At 45.4% G+C, this 12,939-nt stretch overlaps 1 protein-coding gene and 1 long non-coding RNA gene across 4 annotated transcripts in view; one reads left to right on the forward strand and one right to left on the reverse strand.

Moving 5' to 3' along the window:
• Nucleotides 1-12,939, forward strand: part of LOC144768328 (uncharacterized) — a 106,986-nt gene that overhangs the window by 14,121 nt on the left and 79,926 nt on the right. The gene's annotated exons all lie outside the window — the stretch shown is intronic.
• Nucleotides 8,545-12,939, reverse strand: part of PLTP (phospholipid transfer protein) — a 226,440-nt gene continuing 222,045 nt past the window's right edge. For all 3 annotated transcript variants that reach the window (XM_078651904.1, XM_078651903.1, XM_078651905.1), the window contains one exon: nucleotides 8,545-9,871. In XM_078651904.1, the coding sequence (XP_078508030.1) occupies nucleotides 9,758-9,871 (114 nt within the window). In that variant the 3' untranslated portion in view covers nucleotides 8,545-9,757. The remainder of the gene's footprint in view (nucleotides 9,872-12,939) is intronic.

Below are 12,939 nucleotides of genomic sequence, written 5' to 3' on the forward strand. Positions count from 1 at the left end.
GACCCGCCGAGGCGGGGAATTGAACCCTGGTCCCGGGCTAGACCTCTGCATCAGGGTCTGCCGCTCTAACCATTGAGCCACACTTCTCCACCCAATCACAACACTGCTGTCATGCGGCGTCGTGATTGGCTGGGAGAGTCTGGGAGCCTAGGTGCTTCCGTTCCTGCTGCCAGTGCCAAGACTGAGGACGGAGGAGTAGCGGCGGCATTGGCATTCACAGGCAAGTTTATTTTTTATTTTATTTTCATCCCACCCACCCCCGTTCCAAGGCAGCCGGCAAAGTTATCCATTGCTTCAGAGAAGGCAGCATTACATGTGCATGCATTGTATTTTAGTTCGACATAGCTTTGTATATTTGCACTAACCACACCAAAGCACACCTTAGACAGTTACTTTTCTCCTATGTGCAGTCAAGCCCATAACATTAGGCATGCAGCGTTTTCTCCTTAACAGTCCAAAAAAGTCCCAAATTTCAAAAGATAGTGACTGAGTTATTCCAAATCCAATCTGTATTTCTCAATAAACACGGCAGCCGACGCGTGTTTCACCCTCCTGGGCTTTCTCAAGGCTCACTATGGAAATATATTGTTATATGTATCCCCAACTATTCCATCAATCATTTTCGACCTCAAGTGTAAGAATGAATTTCTATATCTTTTGAAATTTGTGACTTTTTTGAACTATTGAGCAGAAAACGCTGCATGCGTAATGTTAGGTGCTTGAATGCACATAGGTGAAAAGTAACTGTCTAAGGTGTGCTTTGGTGTGGTTAGTACAAATATTGTCTGGAATACCGTGGTAAGTTCAGAAATTTGATACTTAAGGTGAATGAGTATCTGACACCATGTGAGCACCCGAAAACAAGTAATAATACACGTAATAATTGGTATGCACTTCTAGTAGACATATTGATGTGCAGATCGTCTGTAGCATATTCACCATTGTGTGTCTAAAAAATAGCTTAATATATGGTGCATGAAAATCTGCTTGAACCCTCCAAAAAAGCATGCATAATTGACATGCTAAAAGGCAAAAGAGATTCCCTAGTTTTCAGGTAGACAAGGGAACCCTGTTGCATGTAGCGTACTAAGCAAGTATTAACCCCTTGCCTGCTGATGCCGAGCCCAGCTCGTCATGAGGCAGAGTGGAGCTGTGCTCATGACGAGCTGGGCTCATCATAACGGCCGCGCCACTCCCCCGCGACGTGAATTCCACACCTGTGTGGACGTTCTATGGGAGTGGGCAGAGTCATGACGCGCCCAGCTCGGTATGAGCACAGCTCCATTGTGCCGGCTCGTCATGAGCACCGTGGCGCCGCGTGCGGCCCCCCTCCCCCCACACAGGAGGGGAATAATGCCCGCAGTTAAAGGCTTAAAGAAAATCATCCACTCAGACTGAAAATTGTTCTCGTGCCTTCGTAGACACCAAGAAGTAGGAGCTTCTACTCTACTGGAGAGCAATTCCATGTAGAAGACTTTCTGTCCTCCCTAATGATGGTCATATATCTTTTTGAGAGTGTTAAGGATTCAAACTCCTAGTTTTCAGGAGGCATGCCACTAAGTTCAGTAACTTTTGTACGGTTGTCAGCAATTTGGACCTACCTCTAGTTACATATAATTTGTGTGCAACATGTTCACTGGGGGCGAGAAGCATGGCTGTCTGGCCCATATTCAGTGGCAGCCGCCACATACACAAAGTGGAGGTGCCGGTGAGGGGGAAGCACGGGGTGGAGCACGGGACGAAGCGCAGGAGGGAGCGCGAGGGAGGGTGGGGAGAACATAATAAGAAAACATTTTTTAAAAAAAGGCAAAACATACCTGCTGCCGGCCGCTTCCCACGTCGCGCCTTGGTGCTGGGACTTCCTTGTCCCAGTAGACACTGCAGGCTAGTCACACACTCCCTGGTCAATCCCGATTGGCCTGAGCAGGCTAGAAAGACACCCTGCTCAGACCAGGGAGTCTGTGGGGTTTCTCTAACTCTACTGTTAAATACAGCCGGGTTAGAGAAAACCTAAGTGCGCATGTGAGTTTTGGTCGGCCTGAGACGGCCGGTCAAACACACATGAGCACTTTGGAAGTGCACTAGCACTCCTCCTCTCCCTCCCATGCCTCAGCCCCACCTGCACATGCTGAAAAATAAAATGCCACTGAAATATCTTTTTTTTTTTTTTTTTTTTTTTTTGCTGCTGGCTCTGAGCCAGTGGGGCGACACTCCTCCGCCATATTAGAGGAGCTGCCCGCACCTATATTGAAGCAATGAGAATGTGGAACTATGTAGTTTTCATGGACATCGTTTCATTCAGTGGTATTGAAAGAAAGGTGTAAGAAAATGATCCGTATTAACTGATCCAGAGGGCATTGCTACTTGATCCCAATTAAGGGTACCTTTTGACTAAATCTGGGTATAATTGTTTTTTTTGTGATAAAGTAATCTATCTGCTCGAGTCCCTGTTCTGAGAACAAGTCTTCAAAAACTGCTGTTTTTAGTTCACGTTTGTGAATATATCTTGAGGACCGGCGAGCTGTCTGTACATCAACCTGTGTTCTTGATTACCCAATGCCAGATCATCTATCTGAAGACAGGGATTCCCTGTTTGATCGGATAAAACGCTGCGGTGAGCATGTCTGGAAAGATATCACCCACCCCCCTTCTTTCGCTTGTTGGTCTTAAAATCCTCTAAAGTAGACTCACTGTATGCAGCTCATGGACTCTGATATGTTGGTTGGGAGTAGTCACAAATCCCTCACCTCAGGTCACTCAAGTGCACCTTCCACAATGTGTGTGAAGCATCTGTCATAGTGGTTACTGTGTGGTTATAGAGTCCTCTAATTAAAACGAAAATCGGTTAACTTAGTAGCTGAATATGCAGTGATAAATATAAAAAAGAAATGCTCAATTGACACGCTTTTGAAATGTGCTGATTTGAAATGGGCAGTCATAGTTATCCATGTAGGCCATAGAAAAGCTATGAACTGATAAGGCAACCTACTACTGCGCGTTACGCTTTGGCATCTGTGCACTCTTGTGTATTTTTAAAATCCCCGTTTTATCGAATTTTGGTTTTAAAATTATTTTATCGTTCTCCCTTGTTTTTAAATTTACTCCGCATACCTGCATCATAATTGTGCCCCACACCGCGGCTTCAGCGGCTCTCCAGCGCGATCCCTGGGAGTCTCCTCGCCATCTTGGGGGGCTGAAGGGGAAGTCGGCCGGACGCCATTGTAGTCCGCGCTCTAGCAGTCAGGCTGACTGGCTAGAGCCCTATTTAATCTGAGTATGCAAGCGCGCGGCGTGTGCGCGCGGCGTGTGTGCCGTAGTCACGCCGGAGTCACGCCAGAGTCCAGCCCGTCTGCGCCCGGCCGCGCTAAGGACGGGCTGGACAAATGGGCGACTGGCCCTACTGGGGGTGGACACGGTCGTATCAGGTACTCACATCGTGGCCTGTTGAACCTTAAACCCTCCCGGCTGCCGTGTCACTACTTGAACTCCCCGGAGGCGATCCTTGACTCTCCTGGTTGTAGGTGTTTTAGGGCAAGGTGTACGGGATCTGTTTCGCCATCCGGACCCACCAAGGCAGGTACTAGTGGTAAACCTGTGCTTAGCACGAGGAGGGATTATGGATTCCTTATCAATGCGAGATCTTTGATAAAGAACAATGTGGCCTTTAAGGACTTTGTTTCGGATAGAAGACCCACCTGGGTCTTCGTTACGGAAACGTGGGCTAAAGACTCCTCTGGACCGGATCTGGTGGAGGCGGTACCGGAGGGCTATACTTTAGTCAGGCAGGATAGAGTGGCACGTACAGGTGGTGGGTTGGGCATCCTTTATAAGGATTCCCACTCCTGCCGTATTACCCCATTATCAGCCCCTCACGATGCCTTTCAGGCCCTCCACTTTTCTATCAATGCAGCATATGCTGCTCCATTTATGGGTATTCTTATATACCGAGCTCCTGGGCCTAGAGCAGATTTTGGACAGAACAAGCTCAGCATTTTAGAGCCTTATTTCGGGTGTGAGCACGTAACGGTATTGGGAGATATGAATTTTCATCTTGAAAATTTAGAGTCCAGTGAAACTCTTTCTCTCCTAGATACTTTATCTGCTTGTGGGTTGCAGGAACTAGTCAAGGGTTCTACCCACCAGGCGGGCCATACGCTGGACGGGGTCTTCTCGAATGACAGTCGGCTGACTGTCGATGTCCCGATCCCGCTCACTTGGTCGGACCACCTTGCAGTTCCCCTGAAATTGGATGTTACTCCTGTAAACAATAATCTGAATGGCCCTAGTAAAATGGAATCTAGGCGAAATCTTAAGAATATAACCAATGCCTCACTTGCTCCCCTAATTACCATTATGGCTATCGCTATGGAGGAGGATGTGTGTTTGGCTGTGCTTAAGTTAGAAAGCTCCATTATAGGAGCCATGGATGAACTGGCCCCAGCCTCCCTACGTTACTCTGCCAGAAAAAGGCCGTCAGCCCCCTGGTTCTCTGAGTCATTAAGACTTCTTAGACAGGGTTGTAGGAAGCAGGAACGACTCTGGCAGGCCTGCTGGGCTACGCAGGACAGGGAAATTCATAAATCTCTTTTGAGGGGATATAAGGCTGAGGTTATGAGAGCAAAGCAGGAGTATTTTTCGAATCTTACTACCGCACTTACCTCGCCGAAAGAGTTGTTTAAGATCGTGGACTCGCTAACTACCCTGCAGACTCCGGACCCAGTCACTTGCACACAGCAGCTCTGTGACGACATTGCCCATTACTTTCATTTCATACAAAAATTGTAGAAATCTTTTCGGCCCTAGAGTTGCAATGTGCGTCAATATCTTTCTCCCCCTCTCAATCCACCCCCCCCCATTAGTATCTGCTGGGGCTTCGACTCTGGTTTGTTTGTCTAGCTTTCCCCCTCTCTCCCTTCAGGAACTTGATGTCCTCTTGATTAAGACCAGGTCTGGGTCTCCCCTTGATCCCTGTCCACTTAAACTCTTAAACAGTGTAAGGAAACTCTCTTGCCCCCACTACTGGAGATTATGAACAGAGCAATGCGGGATGGCATTTTTCCCTCTCAGTGGAAGAGGGCGGTGGTTAAGCCCCTTCTGAAAAAGCCTACCCTAGACCCGGAGGTTCTTAAAAACTTTCGCCCCATTTCGCTGCTCCCAGCTCCTGCAAAGATGCTGGAAACACATCTTAACCAGCATCTTGCATCTTTTCTGGAAACCTCTGGTCTTTTGGATCACTCGCAGCATGGATTTCGGAGGAGTCCTAGTACTGAATCGGCCCTTACCATCGTGCTTGACAACATCCGCACCACAGTGGACACGGGCTTGACTACCCTCCTTATCCTGTTAGATCTCACGGCTGCTTTTGAAACCCTGTCTCCCTCGGTGTTAATATCTCGGCTGAGGGAGATCGGGGTGGAGGGGCCAGCACTTAGTCTGCTGGCCTCCTTCCTTGACCAGAGGGAACAGAGAGTCAAGCTGGGGGAGTTTCTATCTCCATCCAATCCTGTGCAGTGTGGGGTCCCACAGGGGTCGGCATTAAGTCCGACCCTCTTCAACATCTACGTGACCCCACTTGACGGACTTATTAGATCTTTTGGGATGGAGGTAGTTTCCTACGCGGATGATACTCAGATCTTGTTGTCTCTCGCCCAGTCTGTTGGCACCTCTGCCTCCAATTTTAGACACTGTATGGAGGCAGTTGCTCAATGGATGATTGACAATTCATTGAGGCTGAATGGCGAGAAGACAGAGATCCTAGTGTTCGGTGGGAAGGAGGACATCTGGTCCGCGGAATGGTGGCCCACATCTCTGGGGGCTTGCCCTGTACCCACGCCCCTGGCTCGAAACCTGGGTGTCATGATTGATCCGGCCCTTGCGATGGGTCAACAAGTGAATAGGACAATCTCCACCTGTTGGGGTATTATTAAGATCCTGTGGAAGATTAAACACTATCTGTCCCTGCAAGCCCGCAAGCAAATTGTGGTCGCATTAATAGCTTCTCAGCTCGATTACTGTAATGCCTTATACGCAGGAATAAACAAGGGCCTCTTACAGCGACTACAAATTGTGCAGAACGCTGCGGCTACGTTTGTGCTGGACATGCCGAGGCGCTAGTCAGCCACTGCCGCTAGGAAATCCCTGCTCTGGCTTCCGATTGAAGCCAGGATCTCCTTTAAGGTTCTCTGTCTGATTTACGGGGCCTTGACCAGAAAGGAGATCGGAGGAATAAAAGATCTGCTGGTTCCGTACGCTCCCCCCAGAAACCTTCGTTCCTCCAAAAAGCTCTTGTTATCAGTCCCCCGCGTTCGAAGAGCTAAGTGGGGAGGCAGGGCTTTTTCCAGTCTTGCCCCGAGATGGTGGAATACCCTGCCCTGTGAAATTAAGTCCCTGCCATCAATGCAAGCCTTTAGAAGGGCCCTGAAGACATGGTTTTTTGCCAAAGCGTACCCTTAGCTTTTTGGGATATGCCTTTTATGATTCTTTTTTGATGGGCGCCTTGATGCCTCCGGGCTAAGTTGCGCTATATAAGTTTTTATTCATTTCATTTAATTTAATTTCATGAAGCAAGTTTCTTTAACTAAAAGCAAACCTAATATCGGTGAAATGTGCACAACATGAATTAGAAGCTTGACCTTCAAATGTTATGCTAAGAAATGTTCATCATAACTGCAGAATGTTCTCGTTTAATAGACATATTACTTTATAAGCAAACATTTTTTCAAGTGTCAAGAACTTCCTATTTTCACAAAAATGCTTGATTAAGAAAGCTGTGCATTATACACAATAATTCTTGTTCATATTAAATTAATGCAGTACCTAACAATGATTTTGTCTCTTAGTTAGTATAGTTCATTGTTTTTGCGGTGAAACAAAATGTGATGTACAACGTCAACCTGTGCTCAAATGCCTATGGGAAGTAAGGCTTCTGTTTCCAGTACCTAATTGCGCACTAGCTAAATTTGTGATAACTTTACATGCCACATGTATTTTCCGAGTGAACAGAGAAGCTGATCCTGCTCGATGACAAGAGATGCCACCTAATAGTTTTTGGATTAAGGAGCCCGATACAATGTCTGCAATATGTATTCATGTCTTTTATATTAGTGCGTGTTCCTATGTAGATGGTTCAATGCTTTTTTTTCTCTTCTTCCCTTTGCCAGACTCTTGACAGTTGCTGCTTCTGCTTTCATATTTCCCTGTTATTGGCATTTAATTTGGCAGATTGCTACTGCAACTGTATGCTGATTATTTTGGAATAGTGAGACTCGGCTGAGTTTCATGAACTACCCTTTATGGGAACTTCTGCTGCTTTAAGCTTCGCTTTGCGCTCCTCTGATCTCGCTCTTTTCTTTTTAAATCCAAACTCTTCATGGTTTCTGCAATCTAAATTCTGATCCCTATCTTTAGTAGATGGAATTTGTCGTTTGTTTAGTGCAGTTTAATGTATTACTTGATTATTTATTTGATCTTTTTGATGAGATTTCCCTACACTTATTTGATTCTGTCGTCTAATCGAAACAAAAATGACCAAAATAACTTTAGTAATCTTCAAATGAGGATACAGGTTTTAAAACATATCTAAACACTCATCATTGACTGTACTTAAACTATTAATGCAATTTAAGTTTATGATTCTTTATTCGCTCTTTGACTCATAGTACGATATTCAAAGGTCTATCACCAGAGGAGAAAAAGTTCCAGCGCAGAAATGGGGCCTAACCCTGTAAGTTACGGTAAACTAGAAATTAAACCGCATGATACTAGAAAAGAAAAACATTTTTGGTCCCAATCTGCTCTATCAGAAAGATCCGGGTGTGTGAAAGTTCTCTCTCTCTGCTAGAAAATACATTGGCGTCTTCTATCTTAGGTTACTCAGCAACGTCTGCGATTTGACCACAAGATCCTTATAATCCACCATGATTTATGAACTTTTGTTGCTGAAACCCTTTGGAGTGGTCTCATATGGAGTTGTGCTCAAGGATCCAGATTAGTCCATCATTTCCAGAAGAGCTTTGGACATACACTTGAACCTATTTTTGGTCCCGACACCATGTAAGCTTCTGAAACTGATGGCGGAAAAATGCCTTGAGGAGGCCATCAATTTTTACAGCATTTGGGCAATGGGCAGACATCATACTGTCTACCTTTCATATCGATACTATTAGATGAAAGAGAATACAGAGTACATGAATCTTGAACTTGTTCCTATTGTAAGCAGATTGTCAACATACAGCTCGAGGAGATGAATCCTGAGTGTAGGAAATTCTGGGGAAAAAGTTAGGATGGATAAAAACAAAGTTGGTAAAAGCATTTCACAGTAAGTGGGGGGGGGAAGTAGTCTACCCTCAATGGAATTACACAAGTGCCCCTTCTCTGCTAGTAATCGGTATTGGGCAGCTGAAGCTATAGAGGATAAAGTGAGGTTATTCGTCTTTCTAAGAACAGTTTGGCTTTCCTCAGACTGCTTTCTTCAGTGAAAGGGACAGCCAGTGGCATTCAGTCAGTGGAGTTACTTTGGTTCACAAGAGGAAGAAATGAGGAGAAAAAGGTCTCTTTTAGTTTATTATAATAGTATGCAGATGACATGAATTAAACATATTAGACAGCCTTAGGCATTCTTCATAGAGCTATTTTCATGTAACCATCTTCGTATCCTGTACAGATAACTTTATATAAAGACAGACCATTCTTTTGGACTAAAGTCCACTTAGTGCAAAGAAGCATTAACAGAGGCCCACACTAAATACAGAGACCCATTAACTGCATAGAAGACCATACTCCACATGTAGGACCACAGAAAGACCCAAGCATTTTATAGAGTCCCAGCCATTGAACATTGCCCTACAATCTGCATTGAGGCTCTGTATGTTGTACTTAAATTCAGTGCACTGCAATAGAGCCTTGTACACTATATGGACTTACAAACGCTGAACGGATGCCCTCATGCTACACTTGAGACCAAATTCTACTCTGAGGCACACAAACTGTTTGGACCTAAACTCTGCATGACATAAATACACTGCATGAACATTCAGACGCTTCATACACTTCATGGAGGTGGCCCAGAGTCTGCATAGAAGCAAGGACTCAGCATGGAAGGTCAGTCTCTGCACAGTGGCCACATACACTGCATGCTGGCCCTGTACACAGACAAGCAGACTGCATGGAGGTCTAGTCTAAAATATTAATGATTCCTCTGACCACTGGAATACATGGGTGGGCATGCAGACTGCCTGTGGTTTGGGGAGGCTATCTTATGATCCAGCTCTTACTCATGCTGATAAGCCAAACCTTTCTATTCCTACGACGCGCACCTGGTTGGCTTGCATACAAAGGAATGGTTGCTACTCGTTGTGTCTCCACTAAATTTATATTGAATCAGCTTTATGTAGAAGCTCCTACACAGGGATTCATTTATCCCGTGATCGCCCCCATCGGCCTACGAAAGTGGAGCGATGGTACCCTGATACCACCTGAGATCCGTATAAGCAGCCCGACAGTGGATATAAAATCACAATCGGTGTGATTTCACTCTTTCTTTAGAACAAGCGCTCTCCCTCATCCCTAGCTGCTCTCTAACCGTTGCACACACTGGATCTGAGGATGTCCTGATGAGGAGGTGCGCTGTAAAGCAGCTTTCTTCTAAATGTTTTAATAGAAAGTTATTGACAGAGAGAGACACTGGGGATGCGAGGCACCAGCGAGTTGAAGGAAGTTCTGGCCACAGAGACCCTAAGGGCGCCAGGACACCAGATTCTTAGTTAGATGTGGTGTTGACGATAGGCTCAGCACTGGGGGCTGGACGGTATTTTTCAATCACTTCCCGAAGGCCTTTGGAAAAGTGCAGATCCCCACCTACGCATATGAAGCCCTGTAGAAAAGGACACATTTGTCAGCAAATACATATGTGGAAGAATACAAAAAATACATTCTGCAGATATAATAACATTTGAAAAAAATTGATAATTAGAGCATATTTTTCAGATGTGGTAGCCGTTTTAATTTTCCTTGAAATGCACGTGAGTGTAATGCATATTCATTAAAACATTTGGAGAAGTTTGACGGTACAAAGGCATTAAAAGCAAGAATGGAGAAGCCGCTTTGATACCCACCATCGTCTTTAGTTGCTTGTGACCTTAATCAATATATTCTTTATTTGATTATTGAAAATAATCATAAAAGCACAATTAAAAACCAATGACATTCAAATTAAAAAAATCCCCCCCAATAAAGCAGAAAAACATACATACCTATAAAGTTGAAAACTACATAGATTTGCGTTATTGGATGGCTGATTTAGAAAGAAAATGCTTACGGCATTACAAATTAAGGGGCAGCTTGGTATTCTCAAGATAAATGCATTTAAAGAGTCCATTGTTTGTATAACTGGTACTAAAAACTGATGTGTAAAGCTTTTGTAAAAAGAACAAAAAAATATAAAGTGCGTAAGTAATTGTGGCGACTATTCGTCACAAGGGCAAATCAATATGTCAGTGGGATTGAATTGTCTAAGGAGAAAACTAAGGTGACAGTGGATATTACCCACACGTAATCTAGTAAGGAGCGCTCTCTCCCAAGGACTTTTAACAATGTCTAATTAAGGCTCCATATCCAATGATCTTGTGGTAATAAGACAATCCCAAGTAGTTGGCTTTTTCATCATTTCCCCCTCGTTGGGACAAAGTCTCTAAAGAAATAAACTTGGCTTTAACCCAAGGAATTTCATTCTGTGTTATAAACTGGGGCCTATTAAAGAGATCTGGCCCTGCAAGGTTATACACTGTTGATCCAATATTTGAAACAATTGACTTTTGTGGCTTTGTCACAAGCAAGACAATTATTTTTTTGTTAAGTGACGCATATTCATTGGACCAGATGGACAACCATAATAAGATTGGTGCAAGTTTCACCCGATCCTCCACATAGGTTATCTCTAGTTCCTTATGTAGGAAGAACTGTGGGTGGTTAGGTAGTAGTTGTGACCTTAAACGAAACATTATCTGTAAAATGCATAAACAAACCTTTTCCACCTACACACCAAGACTTTGGCACAAGCTCCCCATGCACCTTGCTCTTTGCTGTTCCTGGCGGATGTATGTCATTACCACGCATGCTTTTACAACGCATGCCTTTACTAAGCAACTTTCACAACGCAAGTCGTTACAACGACTTTCGTTGGGGGGTGCTGGATAGTGAATAGTTTAATTTACTATTCCAACTCCAGCCCCGTGGATAGTAGGGAAGGTTTTGGATAGTAAATTAACTATTCCCCATCCTAGAGCGCCCCCCCAGCGCAAGTCGTAACGACTTGCGTTGTAAAAGTTGCGTGGTAAAGGTACTGCGTTGTAAAAGTTGCGTTGTAAACGCTGTTCCCCGTTCCTGGCAATAGCAGGAAAGACCATCAATATTACCATTTCTGCATGCTGTTGCCAGTAACAAATTGACTACTCTCTGCCTCACCCAACCCAGCAAGCATTTAAGTCCTACCTCTCCTCAATACATAAAAAAACCTTGAGAGCAGGGGTACCAGCCAGGTCCTCAAGAACAGTTACCTTCACAGGCGAAGCAGTCCTTCAGCAGTTCCATGCACTTTATTTGCGTTGCAATGGATTCCTATGGAGTGGTCCTGATGTAAGAGGTGGACTATGCTGAAGATGCTCTAATGATGACTGTGGATGCGACAGTCTTCCTACAGGTTCACCTTAATGGTGAGGGGGTCCTGTGTGCAGGGAAGATGTTTCACAAAATCCTCTCCGGTCCGGCTGAAGGCTAGTGGCCACTGGACTACCAGTCACCCATTGTCAGGGTCACATGCTAATCCTTCTTGAGTCAATAGCTTGCATTCGGAGGGTCCCAGCAACTCTCTAAGAGCACTCCCAGGCTCAGTGAACTCGAGTGCAACTCTGCGCATTGGGTCTAGGTCCTCGGTGCTGCATGGCGGCGGTGGTAGTGGCTTGAAGACTTTGGGCTACCTACTTCACCCAGCAGGCGTCTTCAGTTTTTGTGTCCCTAGGCTGCAAGCAGGAGGCCAATCAGCTGGCCCTTGTAGTTCTCTTGGCTTGACTGGGCTCTGGAGGGGACTTCTCCTTGAGCAGGACATGGCAGACACAGTCCCTCTCTTCACTAGTCAGCAGGTGCAGTTCTCTCTTTGCAGGCCCCTCGGTGCAGCTGGGCAGTCCTTCTTTGGTCCTTCTTCCAAGTGAGTTTGAAATCTGATATCTGGGTGTTAGGGGCACCCCTCTTATGCTCGGGAAGTGCCATCAGGGCAGGATGCGGTTGGTAACCAATGGGCTACCAGGTTCTCTTCCATCTGATGACCACTTCTTGTGGAGTGTGACTTCTGGCTATCCCAGGATTCACCATTCTGCCCATTCCCAAGATAGTGAGACCCCTCTCTCTGTGTTCAGACCTCCCTTGCCCACCCCTGAGGTGTGGCTACCTCAAGGCTACACACCCCTGGGGAAACAGGTTTGCCAACTGGTTTTGCCTCTCTGCTGCCCGTGCCAGCCTGTCTACCTCCAAAATGGTGCAGCCGTCCCTTCTGGTGTCCCACATCTGCTCTTTAAAGGCTTTTGGGGCAAAAACCTAAGTGGGTTCCTGCAGGAGAGTTGTGACACCTTCCTTGCCTGAAATCTCTCATTGTTCTCTTTACTGAGAGTCGTTGGCATGTCTCTCCAGGAGGCAGAAAGCTGTCCGGTTCAGCACAGGAGTTTTAAAGGCAACAAAGTGTCAGCTTTGCTAAAGCTGTGCATAGCAACAAGTTGCATTAATTTCTACTAGAGATACAAGTCAGGCTTAATGTAATGAGTTTTCAACACAAAAAATGGGTAGTAGTGTTCCCTGATAGGGAGTCGGAGGGCGGAGATTCTTTGTGGGCCGGACTGCCCAAAAGGTCGGGACTCATCATGGTTGTGACCGGTTTCTGAAATATTTGTAAGC

Source organism: Lissotriton helveticus, chromosome 7, assembly GCF_964261635.1.
Source record: "Lissotriton helveticus chromosome 7, aLisHel1.1, whole genome shotgun sequence".
In the NCBI taxonomy this organism is placed as follows: domain Eukaryota; kingdom Metazoa; phylum Chordata; class Amphibia; order Caudata; family Salamandridae; genus Lissotriton; species Lissotriton helveticus.